The 24,153-nt window shown below is 37.9% G+C and overlaps 1 protein-coding gene across 1 annotated transcript in view; it reads left to right on the plus strand.

The window, feature by feature from the left end:
- LOC103272377 (metabotropic glutamate receptor 3) overlaps nt 1-23,937 on the plus strand; it is a 76,876-nt gene extending 52,939 nt beyond the window's left edge. The window contains exons 3-4 of the mRNA XM_008069889.2: nt 9,028-9,202; nt 23,578-23,937. Of these exons, the coding sequence (XP_008068080.1) occupies nt 9,028-9,202; nt 23,578-23,651 (249 nt within the window). The 3' untranslated portion in view covers nt 23,652-23,937. The remainder of the gene's footprint in view (nt 1-9,027; nt 9,203-23,577) is intronic.
- Nucleotides 23,938-24,153: the final 216 nt, after the last annotated feature.

Consider the following 24,153-nt stretch of genomic DNA (forward strand, 5'->3'; position numbering starts at 1 on the left):
ACAAGGGTGCCTGAACGATGCATATTTGTATACCTAACCCTTAACTGTACCCCACAATTTTAAAATAAAAAATATGTTTAAAAAAAGAGTAATACACATACACACATGCAAAGAAAAACACTTTTAATTAAAATTTATAAAGTGATTGACAATAGAGTTAGATGTAAACCACCAAAAACCTTATGAGAATACTTCAAATTAGACATAAGAGGACTTGGCTACCACAGATCTATCTGAAAATTAAAATACACTTGCAACATTAAGCTAGGGTAAGTTTAAAGATAGAAATAATTTCACTCTGCTTCATTACTTCTCTAAAACAGGTTAAAATACAATGTTATTTATGAAGTCTTTTCTACAGCTTAGTTATATGTACATACGTACATATATGTGTATATATATACATATTCCTTGAATTAGTTAAAATTTATACTATACATATCCAAGTAGCCAAGTTATTAACTGAGTTATAGTAATATATAGATCAACTTTCTGGGCTTGCATATAATTATCATCTCTTCTGAAAGAAATCTTATCATTTCATCATAATTTTTCAAATTGCTAAAACCCTTCATCAGTTATTTGTGCATATAATTCTGAGATTAGTATCCTAAAATGAGATTAAGAATCTTTTTCTCTTCAGGAAATTTGTTTTTATTCTCTATATTTCTTAAGTCAACATACATTAATGTTTCCAGAACCATAATAGTTTCCTTGCTACACCATGATTTCACAAAATGCAGTGCCTTCATAGGTTGTAGAAATTTCTAAATCTTGTGTTCAACAGCAATTTCTACTTTGCCAAAATCTAAAAAATTACAACCCCAAAAGAAGACAAGACAGAAGTAAAATGCCAACTAGATAGGAGGAATGAGTCAAGAGATCTATTGTACAACATGGTGACTATCATTGTACTCTTAAAAATCGTAGATTCTGTGTTCTCACCACAAAAAAATGGTAAGTATGTGAGGTAATGCACGTGTGTGTTAACTAGCTCAATTTAGCTACAATGTATATATGTATCTCAAACCATCTTGTCATAAATGATAAATATATACAACTTTTATTTGTCAATTAAAATAAGTACATTTCATTACAAAGAAGACAAATCTATTTAAAGCATGGGTTCAAGACACTGGCAAAGCTTATTGTATCTAGTCTATTTAAATTATTCATAATCATGTCACTAAAACCTATGGGCTACATTAAGGGATAAATAATAGAAATGAAGAACATAATTTCAATGTCAGGGTAATAGTCAGGCATTTTAAGACTACCTATTTAGCCGGGCTTGGTGGCTCAGCCTGTAATCCCGCACCTTTGGGAGGCTGAGGTGAGTGAATTGCCTGAGCCCGCGGGTTCGAGACCTGCCTGGGCAACCTGGCAAGACCTCACCTCTACAATAAATCAAAATGAGCCTAGCGTGGTAGTGAGTGCCTGTAGTTCCAGCTACTTGGAAGGTTGAGGCGGAAGGATCGCCAGAGCCCAGCAGGTCGAGGCTGCAGTGGCCAGAACGGCCACTGCACTCCAGTGTGGGCGACAGAGTGAGATTCCAACTCAAAAAATAAATAAATAAATAAATAAGACTACCTATTTTTAAAAAGTGAAAATCTTTAAGAGGTAATACCAGAACTGGATTAGCAAAATCAAAGGGCAAAGTATATGCAACACAGGGGAGTTTGAACTTTTAGAGTTTCGGGGTTAAAATGGAGAACCATAATTAATGCACTTTAATTGCCCTAGCTCTATCTCTTGTTTTTATATAGATCTGCAAAGTATTTTTTTTTTTTAAGTTTTTGGGAAGCCACTCTTAGCAGGCATGATTTAGAGTATTGGATCGTAAAATATTTATATTTGTTGTTTTGTCCTGGACATGTGATTTGAAATGTTCATTTTCAAAAGAGGTGGTTAAAAAAAAAAAAAAAAGGTAAGGCAAAAAATACAACTGAAGGCAGGCATGACTTCACCTGTAATCCCAGTACTTTGGGAAGCAGAGGCGAGGGGATTGCCTAATCCCAATTCAGGACCATCCTGGGCAACTTGGTGAGACCTTGTCTCTACAATAATAAAAAAATAAACTAAGCATGGTGGTATGCACCTGTAGTTCTAGCTACTTGGAAGGCTGAGGCAGAAGGATCACCAGAGTCCAGCTGGTTGAGGCTGTGGTGGCCATGAGCATGCCACTGTACTCCAACCTGGGTCATGCACTCTAGCCTAGATGATAGATGACAGAGTGAGACTCAGACCAAAAAAAAAAACTACAAGAATAAACATAAATAGAATTATAAAAATTTAATTTTATTAAATGAATTATCACTTATTTCTAAAACACAAAAAAGGTTTTTTCTTTACATTTACTTTATAGCAATATAGTAGAGCAACTAACTGAATGGAATTAGCTTACACCACCAGAGGTTTCTCCACATGACAGAAGTCATGAAGTAAATGGAGCAGATATTGTGGAACTGAGATTTTTGAGATCCATGTATCTAATCACACTAAGATCATCTGAGGCTTACAAAAGAAATAAGAAAATCTCCAACATAGTTGTTTTCAAATTTGGCTGCCTGTTGAACAACTGAGTAGCATTACAAAAATATAGATAGCTGGAGCACAGTCCCAGAGGTTGTGATTTAATTGGCCTGGTCTGGGCCGGGACATGGATTTTTCAAAGATTCCCAGGTGACTTTAATTTGCAGCCAGGATTGAAAATCACTGTTTTAATGGATCACATGCTCTTCTTGTCCCACAGATATGTTTAGTTTGGCCTACACTGTTTTAAAAAATGTGTTAAAGTTAGAAAACTGGCAAATTTTATATAAATATTGAGATTCTTTGCTTCTCATAACAAAGAAAAACATACACACAATTGACCACATAGTGCTCACCTTTCAAGACAACATTCTTGCCCCTTTTGTTCACACCCACTCCCCACCTGTCCAAATTCTTTTACCTGGTTCTTTTCACTTTGAAACACCATGGACCCTATAAACATTTGAACTTTGGACCCTTGTAGAAATTTCCCAGAGGATAACCATGTGGTTCAGACAGAATCAGCAGCATTAAAAAAGTACCCAAAGAGCTGAGCTCGGTGGCTCAGCCTGTAATCCCGTGCCTTTGGGAGGCTGAGGTGAGTGGATTGCCTGAGCCCACGGGTTCGAGACCCACCTGGACAATTTGGCGAGACCTCATGTCTACAATAAATCAAAAATTAGCCAGGCGTGGTAGCACGCACCTGTAGTTCCAGCTACTCGGAAGGCTGAGGCAGAAGGATCGCCGGAGCCCAGCAGGTCGAGGCTGAGGTGGCAGGAAGCGGCCACTGCACTCCAGTCTGGGCGACAGTGAGACTCCAACTCAAAAAAAAAAAGAACTTCTGATTGAGTAACAAATAATGGGGCCCAAGAATCTGGGTTTCTAGCAAGCTCCCAGGGAATGAAGGTACTGTTAGACAAAGTATCAAGCTTTAAATGCCATGATTCTGGATTGTTTTTGGGATTGGGGGCAGATAAAGCAATTTACCTACAGTAGGCAGAGACTGTGGAAACAATTCTAGAGTTTTGACAAAGTTTAAATGCTTACAAAGAAACTCCTATTTTTCCATGTTGACTATTTCAAATATTTTTTTTAAAAATCACCTCTCAAATTATTTTTTTAAATATCACCCCTTCTTTGCTTGTACCTATTTCATAATACTCCACTGACAAATGTGAAGCAGCCAGCCATTGAAATTCTGTGTGCTATGCAGTTGAAACATCAAGTACAAGCACTCTTAAGCAAAAAATTTCTAGAAAAGAAATGCATATGGCTACAGCTTAATGACCAAATGGAAGAGTGATTCAATATGAGAGATAGGCATAGAGCTAGACCATGGAAGAATTTACAGGTCATAACAAAGAGTTTAGATTTTATTCCATATGGCAAAAGAAACAACTGAAAGACTTTTAAGCAGAGGAGTTATGATCTCACATTTTATGGGCGAATAATCAAGCTGTTATAAAGACTTTATAACTGTATGACAGAAAGGCAAAGGCACAAGTGGAGAGACTGGTTAGAAGGTTGAGATTGGTACCTGGTCAGAGCTGATGGTGGCTACAGTAGGATTTTAACAATGGAGATAGATAGAAGCAGAGGTAGAACCTGTCAAGAACTGTGAGAGATTTTTATCCTACTTGCAATCTGTCAGATTAGCCTGACACAATTTCAGGAATGTCAGAAGACAGGAGACTCCTGATTCAGAGAAAAGGACTTTATTACTTACCACCACAGGAGTAGCCAGAGTATCAGCATTTGTGTAGGTTCCTTGAGTCCGGATCTCCACAAGACAATGCAAAGTGGGCTAAGACACCGGCATATGCAGTGCTCAAGACAGGATCAGTATTACTCATTTTACTTTTTGCCTTAGGATAGAATATACCACAGCATAGCACTATTACTGATCCTATCCATATTTAAAATGTTGGTAATGTGTTCATTGTGGGTTTTAATGTTAATTTTGATTTTTTTAAATATTGCATTAAAATATTATTCATCTTTATTATTGAGTTTTGGTGTTCCCTTGTATTTGCATCTGAGGCAAGTACCTCACTGGCTTCAAAACTCTAGTTCCAGTCCTGCTTTCTCCCTAAGAGGTCTAAGTAGGATGGTTATTTGGGCATCTGTGACCAACAGAACATAAAATTTTGAGTTCCTCCCCTCTCTGAAGTTTCTCAGCAAACCTAGTTTGGTGCATATAATCTGCAACAACCCTAAGGATGGGGAGACCTTGGTTCTAACCTCAAGCATCTTTTTCCCCTAAAGTAGCTAAAATCGGGGTAGAGAGTGAGGAAGAAATTGGGCAACATGGAAAGAGAGAGCAGCTACATGCCAGTACGCAAGGCAAATTTGTTTTTAGTTTTAAGCACGCAGCAGCTACTCATGACTCAACCAAACGAAGGTCTAGTATTTTTGTTCACCCTAAAACCTAAATTGGACAACAAAATCATTACTATTACTCTTCACTTCAACTTTGGCTACTTGTTGACCTAGAAGCCAGAATCTATAGCTTTCTGGCTGGAACTCATGGCTCATGCACTTTAGCCAATTTGGCCTTGACTCATACAGCAGTAACTTCTTTGTTAAGAAATCCAGCTAAATTCAGGGCATTTGCTATCTCATCATGATAGTATCTCTCAGGGTCTTGCCTTGCCTGGTTTTAACATTAGGACTAGGGCTGCTGGGGGTTGCAAGAATTTATCTAGAGTTCTTTGCATCAGTTTCTCTTTTTTTTTTTTTGAGTTGGAGTCTCACTCTGTCGCCCAGAATGGAGTGCAGTGGCCGCTCCTGGCCACTGCAGCCTCCACCTGCTGGGCTCCGGCGATCCTTCCGCCATTCTTTCATGCAGCAACTTGTCAGCACATTCAGGTGAATAAGAGACCAAATACTAATCAGTGCCTCATCTATGTTCCTAGAAAACTTTTCTGTCTCTCCGTGTCAAGAAAGTCTAATCAAGAGGACCAAATCTCCTTTTCTTGTAGCCAGATTCCACTGCAAAAAACTCTGAGATATTTCACCGACATCTTGGAATGACTCTAAGTTTAGCAAGAGATTATACAACCTAAGATAAGCCCTAAGAGGGCCCACCTGTTGCTATTCTTCCTTAGCAAGCACATGTGCCCTGGCTCCTCCACATCACAAGGAAACCAGTCAAACGTCAAATGATTCACCTGGTTTCTGCCTTCTCTGAAAGTCTCCCTTTCCATGCTCAGTATAGGTACATATCTCTACAACTTTTGTATAAAAGGAAATGGACCTTTCTGCCCACTAAGGATAAATTTTAGTACTAGTACATTATTATAATCAGGTGGACCTGAATTTGATTAGGAAGGAAATCTACCCCATTTTACCCCCCATAGGAGAGTTAGAAGCAATTGGGATATCAGTCCAGTAGCTCTCTTTAAACCTACTTCCTGTTACTCAGTTTTTGGCCCCTTCTCCAAATCCACCTCATTAATAGACAATAAAGTGGAGTACTATTTACTCCTGGTTAACAATACAATTTGGTCAGTGTGTTTGCCATTAATTCCCGTGGAGTTCCCTTAAATCCTGCTAGTCAACCCTAAGGTTGTCATATTTCCCTTCTGAAAAAGCTGTGTCTCTGTTGACATTCCATCCTCATTGCCAAAACCATCAAAGACTGTAGTGTCTGTAATTTTACTCTATTTAGGGAGTAACAAGTTAGCCTGACACAGTTTTATTGATGCTGATAAAAAGGAATTTGTCATAAAAGAAATTTATGACTCACAGCAGTATTCATAGTCATCACAGCAGTATTCATAGTCAGAGTGTCAGCATTTGCACAGGTTCCCTGAGTGTCACTTCTCACAGGCCTACACAGAGTGGGCCAGGTGACCCCCTCTGAGATTAAGGAATATGAATTTTTTATAATGGAGAGTTTGTTGCCCCTTTCTTCTAGAGGAAGGCACTAACTCTATTTTCTAAAGCTATTTGCTATTAAAAAAATGCTCTTGAAAAGACATTCTGGAACAAAGGCAGTCAGATCCCTTTATTACAAGATAATATCAGAGATTGTCTTCCAGCAAAACTTGCTGTTGAACTGGATGTGTGGGTATAAGGGCATTGGCAAAATCGAGGATGGTTCCCAGGTGTTTGGCTTGTATAATTGGTGGCATTTGGTGTCACTTATTCAACACTTACTCAAATGTGGAAACTCAGAGAAAGGACCACGTTTTGCCTATCAAATTTTGCTTACATGTTATGATATGCCTATTTCAGATCCAAAAGAATATGTCAGTAGGAGCTGAGTATTTAAGTTTGGAAACCCAAAGGGTAGGTAATATTTGGACATCAATATTTAAGCCATGGAACTCAATGGAATGGTAAAGAGAAGAGAGTTAAAAATTGAGGTCTGGGATATTCCAGCATTTAAAAAACTCAGGTAAAAGAGATAACTAAGACAAGGAACAACCAATGAGGACAGGACGTATCCAGGAAACCAAAAAGAAGGAAGTGATTTACTATGTCAAATATTGCTGAGAATTTGAGGAAGACAAAAACAGCATCGACTGGTCATATACAAAGAGTTGGAACATAGAATTATAGATACAGACTTTTAATAGTGTGACTCACTCCCAGGGCATTCAGCTATCCCCTGCAGCCTCTTTCTGTGAAAATCTCCAGGATTTTCCACATAGGCACAACGTTATCCTTGATGACTTTTTTGTGGCCCATCTTGTCCATACATACCACTCACATATCCTTTGCTTTGATAGATTCTTGGAGTCAAGGACAATTTCAAGACAGTAGCAAGTTCCTGTGCAATACCACTAAAGCAACTAGTCTATTCTCAACTTCTAGACTTCCAGGGCAGGAATCGGGACCAATCTAGGGCATCCTCTTACTGTAGAAACACTGCAAACTTTCTGTAAATGGCCAGGTTGAAGTATACCTCACTAGGCTTTCAGTGAGGAGACAGAACTCACAGTTCAACTTTTTCCAAGATATCCTCTTCCTAAAAACCTCTCGTTGCCTCTTCATATGATGTCTTAAAGTGTTTGAAGAGTTTCAAGAGTTGTTAAAATGATTTTCGAAAAGGTTTCTTTGAAATTTTGCACATTTGGATTGGTTTTATTCCTGCTGATACCTGAGATCTCTCACATTGGCTTCACCATCTGAAACAGGAACTGAGGCAGGAAGAGTACAATTTTAACATCATATTACACATATACAGAAAACAAATAATACCAGATTTTTTAAGGCTTTTGCATCAAAGAATTAATAGCCTCCTTCCTGAGAAGTTGACAAAAGGGAAAGGAGCTTGCAGATGGGGCCCGAAGTTGGAGAGCACTTAGGTAAAGGGAGACAAGAACTGTAAAATGGTGAGGATGGATTATGTTTTCAGCATTTAGAGTAAACAACAGTCTAAAGAATTATGCCACAGTGAAGCCTAGAATTTTTTAAAAATCAAAAACAAAATGAAGTCTTCTAAAGTTATGTGGATTCTCCCATTAACTGTTTAATCTTCAGTTTTCCTTGATTAGAAATGTTTCATAGATGCCTAACATCATTTAGTATATTAGGAATTATGCTATTCTGTAATAGCATTTGCCTGGTAGGGAAGGAAAAAAATCTAAATCTAGGATTCCAAGGAGCCTTTGAGTACTATGGCAAATGTTCATAAAACTTATGGAAGAAAAAACAATTTCCATTTTTCTGTACTGAAAATGATAAAATATATGGACTCTAATTTTGAATTTTCCATAAAGTCTATGGGAAACCAGGACAAGTGATGAGGCCAGAGAGATGAAGAGTAAGAACAAGAGAATGAGAAGACATAATAAGTGCTAGTTCTGAGGGAACTTTCAGAAGAAGCAAAGAGAAAGAAGTGAAAATTCTGTCAAGGATGAATGTAGAGACATCTAGAAAACACAAAGATGAAACAGTGAGTTACTGATGTATCAAAATTCCAGAGAGAGGCCAACAAAATAAGTAAAAGTACAGATACTGTGAATAGTCATAGTGCCCCCAGCATCGAATAGAGAAACCAGTAGCTGATAGGCTGAGCTCTCAGCAAGAAAAGAAGATGAAAAAATACAAAACACCACATTTGTTCATGATACAGTAAACCTTAAACAAGGCAAGTTCATTGACTGAAACCATCAGCAATCTGGCCACTTCATCATTGAATAACTATGTTTTACTATTTAAGATTCCAACTTCGGTGGTTCTACAGAAATATCTTTATAAAAATATAAAGAAAATAAACAAACCAAGAAAATCCATGTGAAGTCTTGGCAAGCATTCAGGAACACCCCACACAAATGGTGTTTTCTTACGTATCTTAAGTAATGTTTTCAAGAATATCCCAAACACAGATGATCCAATATAGTTACTGTATTGATTTGGCTATAATAAGAGCAGAACTACGGATGATTCTGAGTTTTTCATTCTGGTCTTGTTTCAGTGCTCTCTTTAGTTGGCCATCAGATTTAATGTACAGCTGGACATTCACTAAGCAACCTTCTCTTATAGGTGCAGACGACAACCATGTGCATCTCTGTCAGCCTGAGTGGCTTCGTGGTCCTGGGCTGTCTGTTTGCACCCAAAGTGCACATCATCCTGTTCCAACCCCAGAAGAATGTGGTCACACACCGGCTGCATCTCAACAGGTTCAGTGTCAGTGGAACTGGGACCACATATTCTCAGTGTAAGTACAGAACGAACTCACTTCTTCATACATAGCATTGTAGTGGGGACCAGACTATCAGGAACAGACAACACAGGTCTGTCCCCATGATTAATTTCAATTCAATTTTAAGAAGTGTTGATTTAACCACTGTGTGTTTGGGACACAGTGTGGAGCAAAAGAGTCATTTCTGCTTGGGCAGTACAAACAGTCTAGTCAGGAAGAAAGACATTAAACTGGTGAATGTAATTAGGGATTTTGACCATGTTGTGGGGTTAGATAACCTTGTCTCTAGTCCTATTCTGCAATCACTTTAATTGGTAATCTTGAACAAATCTATTGCTCCCCGTCTCAGTTTACTCATTGAATTAGGGGATTGGACTAGATTACTAGTGCTTTATGAAACATATTCTATGTCAGGGGTTCCCAACCCCTGGGCCATGGACCACTACTGGTTCATGGCCTGTTAGGCACCGGGCCACAGAGCAGGAGGTGAGCGGCAAGCAAGCGAGTAAAGCTTCTTCTGTATTTACAGTTGTTCCCCATCACTCACATTACTGCCTGAGCTCCACCTCCTGTCAGATCAACAGTGGCATTAGATTCTCATAGAAGTGCAAACCCTATTGTGAACTGCAAATGCAAGGGATCTAGGTTTTGCGCTCCTTATGAGAATCTAATGCCTGATGATTTGAGGTGGAGCTGAAGATGGTAGAGCTGGGGAGCAGCTGCAAATTCAGATTAACATTAGCAGTGAGGTATGACTGCCCAGAGACTATAATAAATCAATTGCTTGCAGACTCGTATCAAAACTCAATCAGTGAGTGGCAAGTAAGTTGATGTACTTCAGTTGTACAGCTGCATCTGGTAACAAGCGTTAAGTCAGAATTCAACACTTATTTTATTCTGTGTGTCCTATTATTTTGTTTACTACTTCCATCTGTGCCCCTTTTTTATGGTGAGTTGTATAATTATTTCATTATATATTACAATGTAATAATAATAGAAATAAAGTGCACAATAAATGTAATATGCTTGAATCATCCCCAAACCACCCCCCCATGGTCTGTGGAAAAATTGTCTTCCACAAAATCAGTCCCTGTTAACAAAAAGGTTGGAGACTGCTGTTGTATGTCACACAGGTGTTAAAGGTACTTTATGAAAAGTTAAAAGGAGAAAGATAATCAAATAAGATGAAAAATATTACATTCTTAATACCGCCTTGGAACTTTAAAGCACTCTCATATGAGCAAGTTATATGAATTTAAAATAACATTCTGTGGAACGCACCTTGGAAAATGCTGGAATAGATTTTCCTCCTGTTTCAATGACACAATGTTTTTGCAGCTGAGAAGACAGTGTGAACTGAAGGATACCAGGACAGCTCCAAGCCCAAACTTATTTTTCCTACTGGCCTACGAAGTGTCAGAAACACTGTCCTTAGAGAATCATTGATTTAATTCTTTAGAGTTCTCTACAGCACAGAAGTACCTGAAGGGGAAAACCTTTTAAGCCATTTTCAGCTTATCTGCAGTATGGAGTAGAAATTCACTAACACTAGGAAGAGAGGGAAGAAAAGAACTGGAGCTATGAGGGGGAGGGAGGACAGAAAGTGACAGAGACAAATGACTACTTCACAATCTTGCCTCGAGTCTAGGAGAAAGGATACTTCAAAATAGCTCAGCATCACAGAGTGAACAATCACATTAGTGCCCCAATTTCTCCAACGAAGTACAGAATTTAACAGGGCAGCCCTTGATCCATAAAATAGAGGGAAGACTGACAGGACAAGAGCACATGTTCAGTGATGAGCTCTTTATACCACTCCTCGGTGGGGACGTTACGGTCTTTCCACCTGAATTTCCAGGTGTCACAAAGGTTGAATCTCAGAGCATGGTAAGACCTATGAAATAGTTTTCCTTGGATCGTAGAGAAACATGTTCATTTCTTCAGCAAACAAATCTCTTCTTTAGCAACCTAATAGTAACAACTAGCCAGTCAGACAAGAAAGAACTGGCACTAATAAAAACAATAATACAGCTAAAAGGAACTACCATTTATTGAGTGTTTTCTATTGTGCTAAGTACTTTACATACGTGTGGCAGGGGTGGAGAGGGCAGAAGAGGATGCTATCTTATTTAATGACCACAATTCTTGAAGATAAAGAAACCCACCCAGGGTCACACACTTTAAAAGTAGGAGAGCCAGGATTTAGTCATTCCCTCTGATTTCAAAGACAGTGCATTTAGTTATTGTATCATGCTGCCTCTCCCAGAAAGAAAGCTGGAGAAGTGCCCGTGATGCTAGGTACTTGGTAGGCTTCACAGGAAAAACAAGAAGGTTACCCTAGTCTGGGCAGTAAATGCTAACTCTAGGCAAAAATTGTCCTGTTGACAACTCAGAGCTCTTGGTTGTTATTAGAACAATTTAGTAAGGTTCATAAGTCTTCCACAGACATTGTTCAAAATCTCATACATCCAGACCTTCATCAATTTGGAAATGGCAGAATTTTCTTTCTTTTTTTGGGGGGGTTGGAGTCTCACTCTGTCGCCCAGACTGGAGTGCAGTGGCCGCTCCCGGCCACCGCAGCCTCGACCTGCTGGGCTCCGGCGATCCTTCCGCCTCAGCCTTCCAAGTAGCTGGAATTACAGGCATGCACTACCACACCCAGCTGATTTGTTGATTTATTGTAGAGATGAGGTCTCGCTGCCCAGGCGGGTCTCGAACCCGCGGGCTCAGGCAATTCACTCACCTCAGCCTCCCAAAGGCGCGGGATTACAGGCTGAGTCACTGAGCCCGGCTCAGAATTTTCTAATACTTATACTGGGAATTAATAAATTCCTGAAGGGATAGCAAGGACACTTTCTCCAATCTAGTCTCTTGACAGAAATTCAGACTATCCATTTACATACAGACAATATACTGCAACCACATCTGACCTGCTTAAGCTGTTACTCAGTATGCTAATCTTATGCTGATCCAATTAGTACTTCAGGGTAGGTGTCTGTCCAACCTTTTAGGAATATTTTGTTATGCGATGAAATTTTAAATAAATTTTCTTTCTTTAAAGAGGTCTAAGTTCAGACTTCATTGTTTCAGCAATATTCCCCTAATCAATCCAAGTCAATGAAATGATATTATATAACAAAGTGAAGAATTAACATAACATAGTTTAGGAGATTTATGGGATACCATCAAAAGTAACAAATACATTCACCTGTTATTTGTAATTCTATATCTTTTATGCAAAGTAATTCTGTATTCATGAATTCATTCTATACTCATGAGTACCAGATATCAGAAGTTCTATTTTGTAGGCAGGAAAATTGAGAATGGAAGTCACTTACCAAGGATATACAATGATTCAAGGGTCAAGAGCTGACCCTGGATTTCTTGACTTACAGTTAAAAACCTTCCCACTTTAATAAGTTGGAATGTTGTCATAAAATGCATTCGTTAAATTCTTGAGTACCTACTCAATGCCAGAAATGTCTGCACAGTATGCACAGTAATGAACAGTACGGAGTCTCTGGCCCCATGAAGCTTAGTGTCTAGGTCAGTATTTTTCACTGTGGATTGTGAGCAATTATTACAATCCACAGTGAAATTTATTTATGTTTGACCACTGTTTAAAAAATATGTTATGAATTAAAAAACAGAAAACCAGTCGGGCACAGTGGCTCACGCCTGTAATCCCAGCACTTTGGAGGATTGCCTAAGCCCACAGGTTTGAGACCAACTTGGGCAACATGGTGAGACCACTAAATCAAAAAATTAGCTGGGCATGATGGCTCACATCTGTATTTCCAGCTACTTGGAAGGCCACCTAAGCCCAGCAGATTGGGGCTGTGGTGGCAATGAGCATGCCACTGCACTCCAGCCTGGATGACAGAGTGAGACCCCAACTCAAAAAAAAAACAACAAAAAAAAAACCTTAGCGTGTATTACACATAATAGAGGTAAGGCAGGAAAGGTAAAGTCATGAAGAGTTATATGTATGTGTGTACCAGGGTCAGATAAAATGCACTGATTACCATGAAATACAATCAAATAGGTTTAAAGACCACTGGTCTGTGTGATCTAGTTCTGTGCATGAACATGTTACTGACCCACTGTGGTAGGAATTTAAGCAATTCATTTAATATCTCAGTGCCTGTTGCCTCTATTATATATTCAGCTCAAAAATTCTATCCATTTCCCTTCTAAATACTAGGAAGTATATTGTTTTATAAATTAAGAGAAATCCCTAAATTGCTCTGAGTTTATTAGGTAAAATATACGGTGCATAATAGCTGATACATAATTTATGCTCTTCCAGTAAGTATTATGCTAGCACATTATTCCACTGGATGATTACTACCCATTTTTCTGCTGGTTCTCTAATTCATTGTCTCCAAAGGTAAAAACAAAACCCTATATATAGATGAAAGTAAGCTAATATAGCAATAGGGTTATCTTGTGCCCTCCACTTCATACATTCCTGCAGAACAAAATTCATCATAACTTAGAGGCATGCAACAACAACCTGTTATTATCTCTCACAGTTTTATGGATCAGAAACTCAGGCAGGGTTTGCCTGGAAAGTTCATCCGCTCCATTAATCCTTGACTAGGGTTCTCCTATGGTTTTAAGCGGAGATGGAACAGATCTTGAAGCTCCATGACGATTTCACTGTTATTCCTGACACCTTTCAAGAAGCCTCTCCACCCTGGCTTCCAAAGAGCTTGCAATAAAAAAGGAAGTAGAAACTGGCCAAGAAATGGGTACAGCATAACCAGTACCATACTCATTTATCAAAGCTGTGTCAGAGCCTACCCAGATTCTTCTCAAAGAATCTGTGGCCATTTTTACTATGTCATGCTCTCCAAATCTTAAACCCAGTGTATGGAAATCAGAATAATAAAAATAAATGAAACCATAACATTTCTCCATTAAGAGTAGCCATAGGCCAGTGGTTCCCAAATACTTGTATACAAAAAATATCCCCTTTGAAATGGAGGACCCTACGTAGCCATAGGTATTTTGATTCATGTGGTTTGGGACAAAAGCCAGAAATCTAGTTTGTAACCGATACCCAGTTGATTCAATAGAAGTGGTCCAAGGAAAACATTTTGAGCAGCTCTGCCCAAACCACCCTTCTCTACTTCATCCACTGATCTCAGGATGAGAGATTATTCCGCTGGATAATCTAAAAGATAGGGAGATCCTTTTAGACTATCCAAGAGGAAGCAGTGTTTTAGAGAGGAAGTGGTATTCTGAACTCCCATCCTCTACCTCTGATGCCTTTGACCACATCCCCATGCAGTTATTTCCCATACTTTCTCTGGAACCTCCAGCCAAGGCATTTCCAGCATAGAAGCATCTGGCCAACTCAGAAAACATTTACTAAAAGTGGGTATGCTCCTTCTAATGGCAGCATAACTCAGAGACTTTAATCCTAAACTCATACTTGTCATGCTGCTTCCACACCCACACACATAAGCAAATAGCCTTTGTATTTGGATGAAAAAGAAAAGAGGTCATTCTTTATTCTGTTCTTCTTTAGAAGCAAAGGGACTTTCTAGAGCTGGTTCCTAAGGACAGGCAATCAGGAACATATTCTGGGAATGTAAGTATTGCTGCATAATATTGAAAGAGACAAGCTTTAAGTACAAATGACATTACACAGAATAAAACCCCGTGGGAGCCATGCAGGTCAGAATGTTGGCACTAACATGGTTTTGAATCAGCATAGATTAGGGAGAGAGTGAAGTGAGAAATAAAGTGTGCCCCACAGTCTTCAGAGCTATTATGTACCCAGACTTGGTCTTAGGAGGATGTGTGTGTCTCTTGCTAATGGTAATCATTCAGAAGTATGTATGTCATTATCATTAAGATCAGCCAAGAGACTTCTGCTAACTAACGATGCCCAGATTTAGGTCTCAAAGAGCTGTAGGCATATGGAGATTGATTTCCTCTGCCAAAACCTTATTCAGAAAGTCAGTAGTCTGGGTGGTAGTGTGAGATACTCATTAATAAAATTATTCTGTATTACAAAGTATTTTCACATTATAAAAAGAAGGCAGTAGTATGAAAAAATGTGAATGGTCTTCTAGAGTCACGGCATAATTTATCCACACAGCTACAGCCACAAAAAACAATCCACCTAAAGCAACTGGGATCAGAATTGGGACCAGACTTTGTACTTATCAATGGCTAAACCTTTGAAGATACTCTAGTTAACAGGGAGCAAGTCATTGTTGAAGTCTGAATATTACTTTATAAAAGAAAAACATAGCACATAATGTCCAAGTTTCTTCTTTACTGTGCAACTCCAGAAAAACAGCATAGTAAGCCTGTACTCTAAGTTCAGGGAGTCCCATCATGACTCTATATACAGGCCTGGCCAGGAAAATTAGCAAGTTATTTGGTAACAAAGACTGAATTAATGGTCTTTCTTACTATTATAAGCATATTATAAACATAAATCCTCAATGGGCAATGTAGGAAAAGCCTAAAGTATTCAGCAAATTAAGTTGGCTGCTTCCAGGCAGAATACACCTAAAGCATCCAACACAGACAGATGTCAATCTGCTTTCCTTCTGGAAAGTCTACAGCATTTCTGAGACTCTCAATTCCCTTTCACTCCCTTTCTCATCAAGAATGAAAGAGTAGAGCATCTCCAGCTATCGTAGGCAACTCTGCATGTATTAAAGAATTGAAGAACACAAGAATTATTTCTTCTATTTAACATTGTCATTGTATTTGCCTCTCAGAAAATGTTAAATCATTTTCTCTTCATCTCTAATTTTTTGCTAAGATTTCCCAAGCAAATATAGCCCACCTTCCTTAATAACAGTGACCACAGAGACTAGAGCTAGGAGGGCCACTAAGGAACATTTACTCTACTAATGACATTTATAAATGAAAAAACTAGGGCCCTACCTATTAGATATTTTAAGGAATTCAGTCACTGAAATCATAGATAAAACTCTCAAAAGCTGCTATATGGTTCTTCTGGCCTCTCTGGATTTGCTGCCTCAGCTCAGTTACAAAATTCAGCTCATAGACTGTTCTGACAATGAGAATCTTAGGATCTGTAAATTCAATTTTCTTTTTTTAATTACTCTTCAGCTTCACACCCAACAGCATCTTGTTCTATCAACAGGAGTACATACTCAAAATCCTGTTCATCAGTGACCCTAGCGGTACACACAACAAGCCTGCACACAGAGAAAGCATGATCTTCTAGAGGGGCTACTCAATAAGCTTCTCTCTGAAAATGTGACTTGATGAAGACAAATAAAGGAATATTATTAGTGGTGACTGGCTAAATGTTTATGCCAAAGACATCATTTCTCCCATTAAGTCGTTCTCTAAAAGCAATGATCACTTTATTGCATTAAGTTACATTGCATAATTACCCCATCCCATCCTGTACATGTGAACAGAATGCAAGCTTAGAGTTCCTACACCAAAGAGTTCAATATTTTATGAGCTATACCTCTAGTCATATGCATTTCCATGTAACCTCAAATTTATGAAATATCTTTGGGAACATTATACTATGCTCTGAACTATGTAGATATACTAATTTTAAATTATAATCAAGTATACAATCAACTATTGCCCATACACTGGTTTCAGATGCTCAGTTCTTTAAAACAAAGCAAAGGCTCTAACATCGATTTATTATACTCTATTTCTCTTCCATACTTCTTTTTTCACTTAAGTGGAATTATCTGGAGAACATCCCTAAATGGGGAAATCTGTGTGCCTATATAGCCTAAAATTCTTACCAATATGATAAAATATATATTTGAAGATGGGGGACTGCCCTACCTGATATAATTTTGAGTCTTTGGGAGAGCATCCCCTGACCAAGTAAATGACCAATCTGATGTGACTAATTTTCAATTCACTCATTCATTTAAGAAACTTTTAAACTTAGGCTCAACTCTAGGCACTTGGGAACACAGTCATGAACAAAATCTATAGAGACAAATTCTATACTCATAGTGTTTGTATCATAATTGGACCAGGGGAGGAATAGAGACAGATAAAACAATAATGCATATCAGCTGCTAATAAGTAATGCGGAGAATCTAAGGTTGGGAATGAACAAATAAGGCACAATGGAAATGGAGAGAGTTACTATTTTTTAAAGAGCAGCCAGGGAAGTCCTCTCTGATAGAGTGACATTTGAGCAGAGACACGAAGAAAGTGAGCCATGCTAATATCCGAAGGAAAGACATTCCAAACAGAGAGAACAACAAATGTGAAGGCCTAAAGTTGAGAGAACACCAAAGAAGCCAGTGTGGCCACAGGAAGATGAATAAGGATAAAAGTAAAAGCAGATAAGAACAGAAAGAATGCAGATCATGTAGGACCTTGAAGGTCATGAAAAGACTTTTGGTTTTCTGTTGAAAGAAATGAGAAAGCACTAGAAGGGTTTCATCAGAGATGTGGCATGACTTGACTTTAAAAGCATTATTTTTGACACTGTAGACATAAATAACACAAGGAGCAGGCAGAAAGATCGTTTATAAGGCTATTGTGTAGTCCAAATGTTGGCAGCTTAGACCAGAGTGATAATAGTGGAAGCTAATACAGTGTTGAGTTACGGTACATAATTTGGAGGTGAAGCCAACAGGATTAGAAAGGAGGACTAATGCCTCACATATTTTATTAAACACTTTAGGCTTCATACATTTATCCGTAGCCATGGTAGCACATGCAGCTCATATTAGTTACTTGAGCCTCAGGGTGAATGAGTTTCTGATCCTTGTCTGAAACCAAATTTGAATAGAAAAAGAGAGGAGGAACCAGAGATACTGAGCAACTAAAAGGCATGAGAAGAATACAGCATGTGTAGAACAGTACCCAAAAAAAGTGAGTCATTTTATTTATCAATTATTTACTAGGCAACCATTTTTATACTGTTTGAGGGAGGGAAAAGAGAGTAAAAGAACATGATTTTTAAAAATCAGCATGATGTGGCAACAATGAAGAGAGGTATTTAGTTGAAGACTATTATGGTTTAAATGAGTCCCCTAAATTTCACCTGATGGAAACTTAATCTCCAAATTTATATGTTGATTAAAGGATGGAACCTATGGGAGGTAATTAGGATTAGATAAGGTAATCAGGGTAGGACTCCCATGATGGACTGGTGGCCTTATATGGAAGAGAGACCTGAACCAGCATGCTTACTCTGTCTCATCATGTGATGCCCCCTGCCATGTTATGATGCAGGAGGAAGGCCCTCACATATGCCCTGTGTCATGTTCTTGGACGTCTCAGTCTCCAGAATCATGAGCTAAATAAATCACTATTTAGTTTGACTTTATTCTTTATAAGTTACCCAGTCTGTGATATTTAGCTATAGAAGCAGATTAAGACCAAGTATAATTTCCATTGCCAAGGGAATTAAGTTACACCATGGCTCATTAAATAAGTGCATGACATATCTTCTCTTTCCATGAATCTTATCTCTCACACACAAAAAGGATCTCACACACTGAATTAAGAAGTCTTTGATTTCATAAAATTCTAACTTCACATTTGGAAACTAAACCTAGGGTTTCTAGATTTTTTTATCCCATAGCATAATAAATATGATAAGCCTAAATCTATTGTTAACAATTTTAGACAATAACTTGGGTCATAAAGGGAAACACCTCCTGAGAATTCAATCTATATTTTTAATGATTTTTTTTCTTCCCACTGTGAAGTGTCTGACATAGTAAAAATACCAAACCAATGGGTAGTAGAATCCTCATCTGCCCAGACAATATATGTCAATCACTAGGTGAACTTCTGGAATGGGACTGAGTGGCCCTAGCACAAGTAAAATTACGATGATGAGCAAGAAAGCAGATTTAGTGATAAAGCAAGATGGTAAGGCAAGAAACAGCTTGTGGAAGCTGGATTCCATGACCAAAATATTAAAATATCTAAATAAAAAGATATCCTGGGAAAAATTATTTGAGATCACTAAGAGCAAAGAAATGAACAGATAGGGACAAACTGGAATGTCTGTTCTGTTGAAATGTTTTTTTCCTTAGTCTGAAGCATTTCATGCTGATTCTAATGAACCAGTTTCAGCCACTAAATTGACTAACAGACTTGGCATCAGTAAAAATCTATTAAATAAATATGTTTAGCATTGATTGAGAGGCCAATTACCTCTCAATCAATTACCAAAAAATAGAGTCATTTTCTCCAAAGTCCGACTACCCTATGCATTACTGGTGGAAGAGAAGTGGATTTCACAGAGCAAAACAAAGCTGCCACTTGGCTACATTGATCTCCAATGTTTTACCAGTTTGTGAAGCAAAATATGTCTTTAGACAGTTGTGAATTGTCCTTTTGTGATCAATAGTGGAACTTATGAGGTCTTTTTCCATTACTTTTTGTTTTCACTTTGAATAGGAAAAAGCACCACCTTAGCCTAGAGTAAATAATAACTACTACTCACCCCAAATCCCAGGAAGCCTCAAAATAAAGCTGTATGCCTTTTATTTTTGGCAGAGAGGATGATCATAGAAATCTGCTTAACCACACTTTAAACAAATGGGCTAAACTTATACCATTAAAAATCTCATGAGAATTTCATCAGAATAATAGAAAAAGCTCATCAACACACACACACACACACACACACACACACACACACAAATGATAGTACTTTGCCCTTCCACATAGTTGACAAACTTGGGGAATAGCAGATGGACCAATATGGGAGGCATATGTAAAACATCTATGAAAGGCAAAGTAATTGACGTAGTAAACCCATGAAACAATAATTTCCTCAACATATTCAGCAGCATTTACAAAAATGATAATTTTTTTTTTTACATAATGAAATGCACTGGCAAAATCTGCAAATAAAATGGTAAAAGAGAAGCAGAAAAATACAAGTGAGAGTTCCCTTCAACACACTAAAAAGCATTTATGGGAAAACACAGCTGAAGAAAGAGTCTTGTAAGTTGTTGTTGTTTTGGTTTTGCTGCTGTTTTTCTTGTAAGAAGATCTTAAATTTGTACGATTGTCCTCTCAGAGTTAAGAGATTCTGACATAGGGTATTCCCTTTAATGTCCTTATGAAGCAGGTAGAGGACTTAAAGTTATTCCATTCACTTCCATACTAATGTCCATAGGGTGGATAGTAGAAGACTATGTTAAACTAGTCTTCTAGACTTGAGGAATTTCCAGGCAGTTAGCCCTTGCAGGCTTTGTACTTCCTTCCTAATAGTCAAATACACCCAATTTTAAAGAAATTAGAATGCAATGAGCAAGCTATAAGGGTGTATGTCAAAGAATAGCAACGTTTCACAATAGAATGGGGAGCATCAGAGTAGGTTTTTGATACACTCTTAATACATGCAAGTGGACAGAGTATTAAATAAGTTCAAGCTAGAAAAAAGAGCATTTGCATCTCAGCGCTTAATAATCCTAGACTTAACTCCATGACACATCTTTCATCTTCAGTCTCTAAAAATAAAAAACCTGCACAGAAATAATAAAACTAGATCCTGGGAAAGATAAAAAGATTAGTCACAATGTCAAATGTCCACCATGGGGAATTCACAACCTGAGCCCATTTCCTTTGCAAGGTTTGTTGATGGTCATTGCCACAATGTGACCTGAGATGCAGAAAGTCCCACCAGTTGAAAAATAAGGCTGCCCACAGGCCTCTATTTGCTCTTCATTTCTTTAGGTTAAAATGCTATTTCCATCTTGAAACTTCTATTGGCTTCCTCATTCTTTGAAATACAAATATTTATATGATCATTCAGGAAATATTTATAGAGGGTTTATTCCATGACCAGCACTAGGGATAAAATTATGAAACAGACAAGCAAAGCCCCTGCAACCTTCTAGTTAAGAGTGAAGCAAAAATAACAACAACAATAATAGTAATAATAATAATAAGCAAGAAAAAAATCAGGCAGCAATAATTGGGTTAGGCTGAATTTCCAAATTGGGTGATATGACAGAAAGTAACTGATGGGCTATTTTAGATTAGATAGTCTGATGACAACCTTTATGAGAAGATGCCACTTCAGATGCAGATGACAAGTAGGAGCCATACATGTGATTATCAGAGGGAAGAACATGCCTAGCAGAGGCAAAGGCTACTGCAAAGGCGCCATGTTGAGAAACAAATTTGCTCTTTTGTAGAACAAAAGCAAAAAAAGGAGGTTAGAAAATATAGAATGAGCTGAACCCAGAAAGAATAGTCCGAATCACACTAGGATGTATAAGCCAGAGGAAGGAGTTGGAGCAAAAAGGTATGCCACTGGAGGTGTGTAGTTAGGTGACTTATATTTAATAATATTCTCACTGCTGTATAGAGAATATGTTGCAAAAAGGCAAGAGAGGAAACAAGCTGCAGAAATGGTCAAGAGAAAGATAATGGTAGGTTGGCCCAGGGTGGTAGATGCAAAAATAGAAGTAGTTAGATGTAAATAGAGTTGATTGGATGGACCTGATGATAGGTTTGACACAGGGGGAGGGACAAGAAAAGGAAGGAAGCATAAATGTTAGAATTCTGGTTTGGGTAATTGGTCAGATGGTGAGAAAAAGAAGGCTAAATGTAGGCTGGTTAGGGAATCAAGAGTTCTGCTTTGGTCACTAATTTTGAAATGTCTATTAAGCATCCACATAAAGATGTCAAGTAGGCAGCTGGATACAAGGGGCTGGGAAAGAACACATGTTAAATGGCCTAGAGTTGTCTCCTAGGTCTCCAGTGACCTATGTTTTGAAATTTACTGGGCCTGTTCTTTCTCTTACCTTACCTAGCTTTGATGAGGCTAGAATTACATAAAGTACATCAAAATACTTTATCTAGTTATTTTCAAATAGCAAAATCCTCACATTTGGAATTATTATCATGACCACTTTCCATCAACTATTTATCTGGCACATACTGTGTTAAACATTTCTCTATTGTAGAAGTTTCAGGAAATACAGATCATGCCATCCCTGCCCTCAAAGATACTGTAGCTTTTAATATGCTTATATTGTTTTAAAAAAAAGTTGAAACTGATCCTAGCAATAATAAAAGGAAAAATATCTCCAAAAGATTAGTATGTCACATGACTCCACAGTAACTGTAGGCAGCCACACAGACTCAACTTTATAGATTTTTATCACATACCTAGCCAAGTAATCAATGCAAAATTGAGAGGCTGTGGATTTCCTAGTGGTGGGCCCACTGAAAAACGTCAGTGCCCCAAATATGATGAATGCTTTCCCACTGAATGCCACATGATTTCAAATTTCATAATTAGTTATTTCTTCATGTTTAAAGAAATTCCTATGCAAAATGCAAACTTACGGGGCAAGGAGGTATCTGCTATCAGACATGAGCACTTTAGCATGAAATTAGTTTATCTGCTTATTAGTTGTGAGATATGTTCCTAAAGAATGGTGAAGATTACTGGTCAATTTGATCTGGTTTGTGGTCAAGTAGCCCAGAGAATCAGCTTATACTGGTCAGAATATATCCAGATAGATAGGTCATAGCACAGAATGTAGAGAGATCATAAAAATAATGAAAGCCCATCTCTTGACTATTCTCTTGGCTACATGATTTCATCCCATGTAGAATGGGGCTCCCTTGCTTTTGTCCTCATTCAGTGAAAAGAAAAGGCATTAAAGGTGAGCTGTATATAACTTATTGATACCTAGATTTCTCATGAAAATGAAACATTACCAACAACAAGTTAACAACTAAGAATTGTATCTGGGAACACCATCACAAATACAGACCCATATGAAATGCATACAATATTTGTCACTATTATCATTAGCAGAGGAATCATTCCTTTGTGATGTCTTCTGAGAACTATTATAAAATTGAAACTCTCAGCACCCCAGCCCTTACTGGTATTTTCACTGAGATTATCTACTTGAACAGTGAAAAATATATCACACCATTCTCTAAGGCAGTGGAATTCACAGATGACTCATGAAACTACATGAGGTAATTCCTGAACAGAGAGAACAAAACCAATTAAGGTATTGAAAACAGTAAATAATTTAATAATCCATAAAAAAAAATTGTAGCAAGCCTTCAATTTTGCACATAAAACTGGTATTTTAAACAATTTATGATTGCCAAAGCTAGTTTTCAACCCACAAAATGACTTCTTTCAACAATGATTATGCTGCTAAATTTTCTTTCCAAGAGGCCTGACACGAGTGGAGGTATGTTTCAGGATGCAAACTAATTATGAGTCAAACATATTTAGAAAGTTGACTTACTACTTCATTAAATCATTTAGTATTTTCCAAAGCCAAGTTAAAATACGTTTTTAACTTAATCTTAGCCTAGATTCTGTTATTATCCATGTTATTACCTGTGCAACCTACTTGACTAACTTGAATTTTCTGTCCCACTTTGTTTTCCAGCCTCTGCAAGCACGTATGTCCCAACGGTGTGCAACGGGCGGGAAGTCCTCGACTCCACCACCTCATCTCTGTGATTGTGAATTGCAGTTCAGTTCTCGTGTCTTTAGACTGTTAGACAAAAGTGCTCACGTGCAGCTCCAGAATACGGAAACAGAGCAAAAGAACAACCCTAGTACCTTTTTTTAGAAACAGTACAATAAATTATTTTTGAGGACTGTACACTGTATAGTGATGTGCTAGAACTTTCTAGGCTGAGTCTAGTGCCCCTATTATTAACAGTACCCCAGAACATGGAAATAACCATTGTTTACAGAGCTGAACATTGCTGACAGGTTCTGACAGGGTCAGTCTACTAAAAAAAAAAAGTGGTGGCAATATTAGGTAACTTTTTTTCCTATGAAGTTTTTTGTAGGTTCTTGTTGTAACTAACTTAGGATGAGTTTCTATGTTGTATATTAAAGTTACATTATGTGGAACAGACTGATTTTCTGAGCACAAAATAAAAAGCATCTGTATTAATGTAAAGGTATTGAGAATAAAACCTTCAAGGTTTTTCAGCATGGTGGATAATGGTTT

The sequence above is a fragment of the Carlito syrichta genome, unplaced genomic scaffold, assembly GCF_000164805.1.
Source record: "Carlito syrichta isolate Samal-C Ts95f unplaced genomic scaffold, Tarsius_syrichta-2.0.1 Scaffold312385, whole genome shotgun sequence".
Taxonomy (NCBI): Eukaryota; Metazoa; Chordata; class Mammalia; order Primates; family Tarsiidae; genus Carlito; species Carlito syrichta.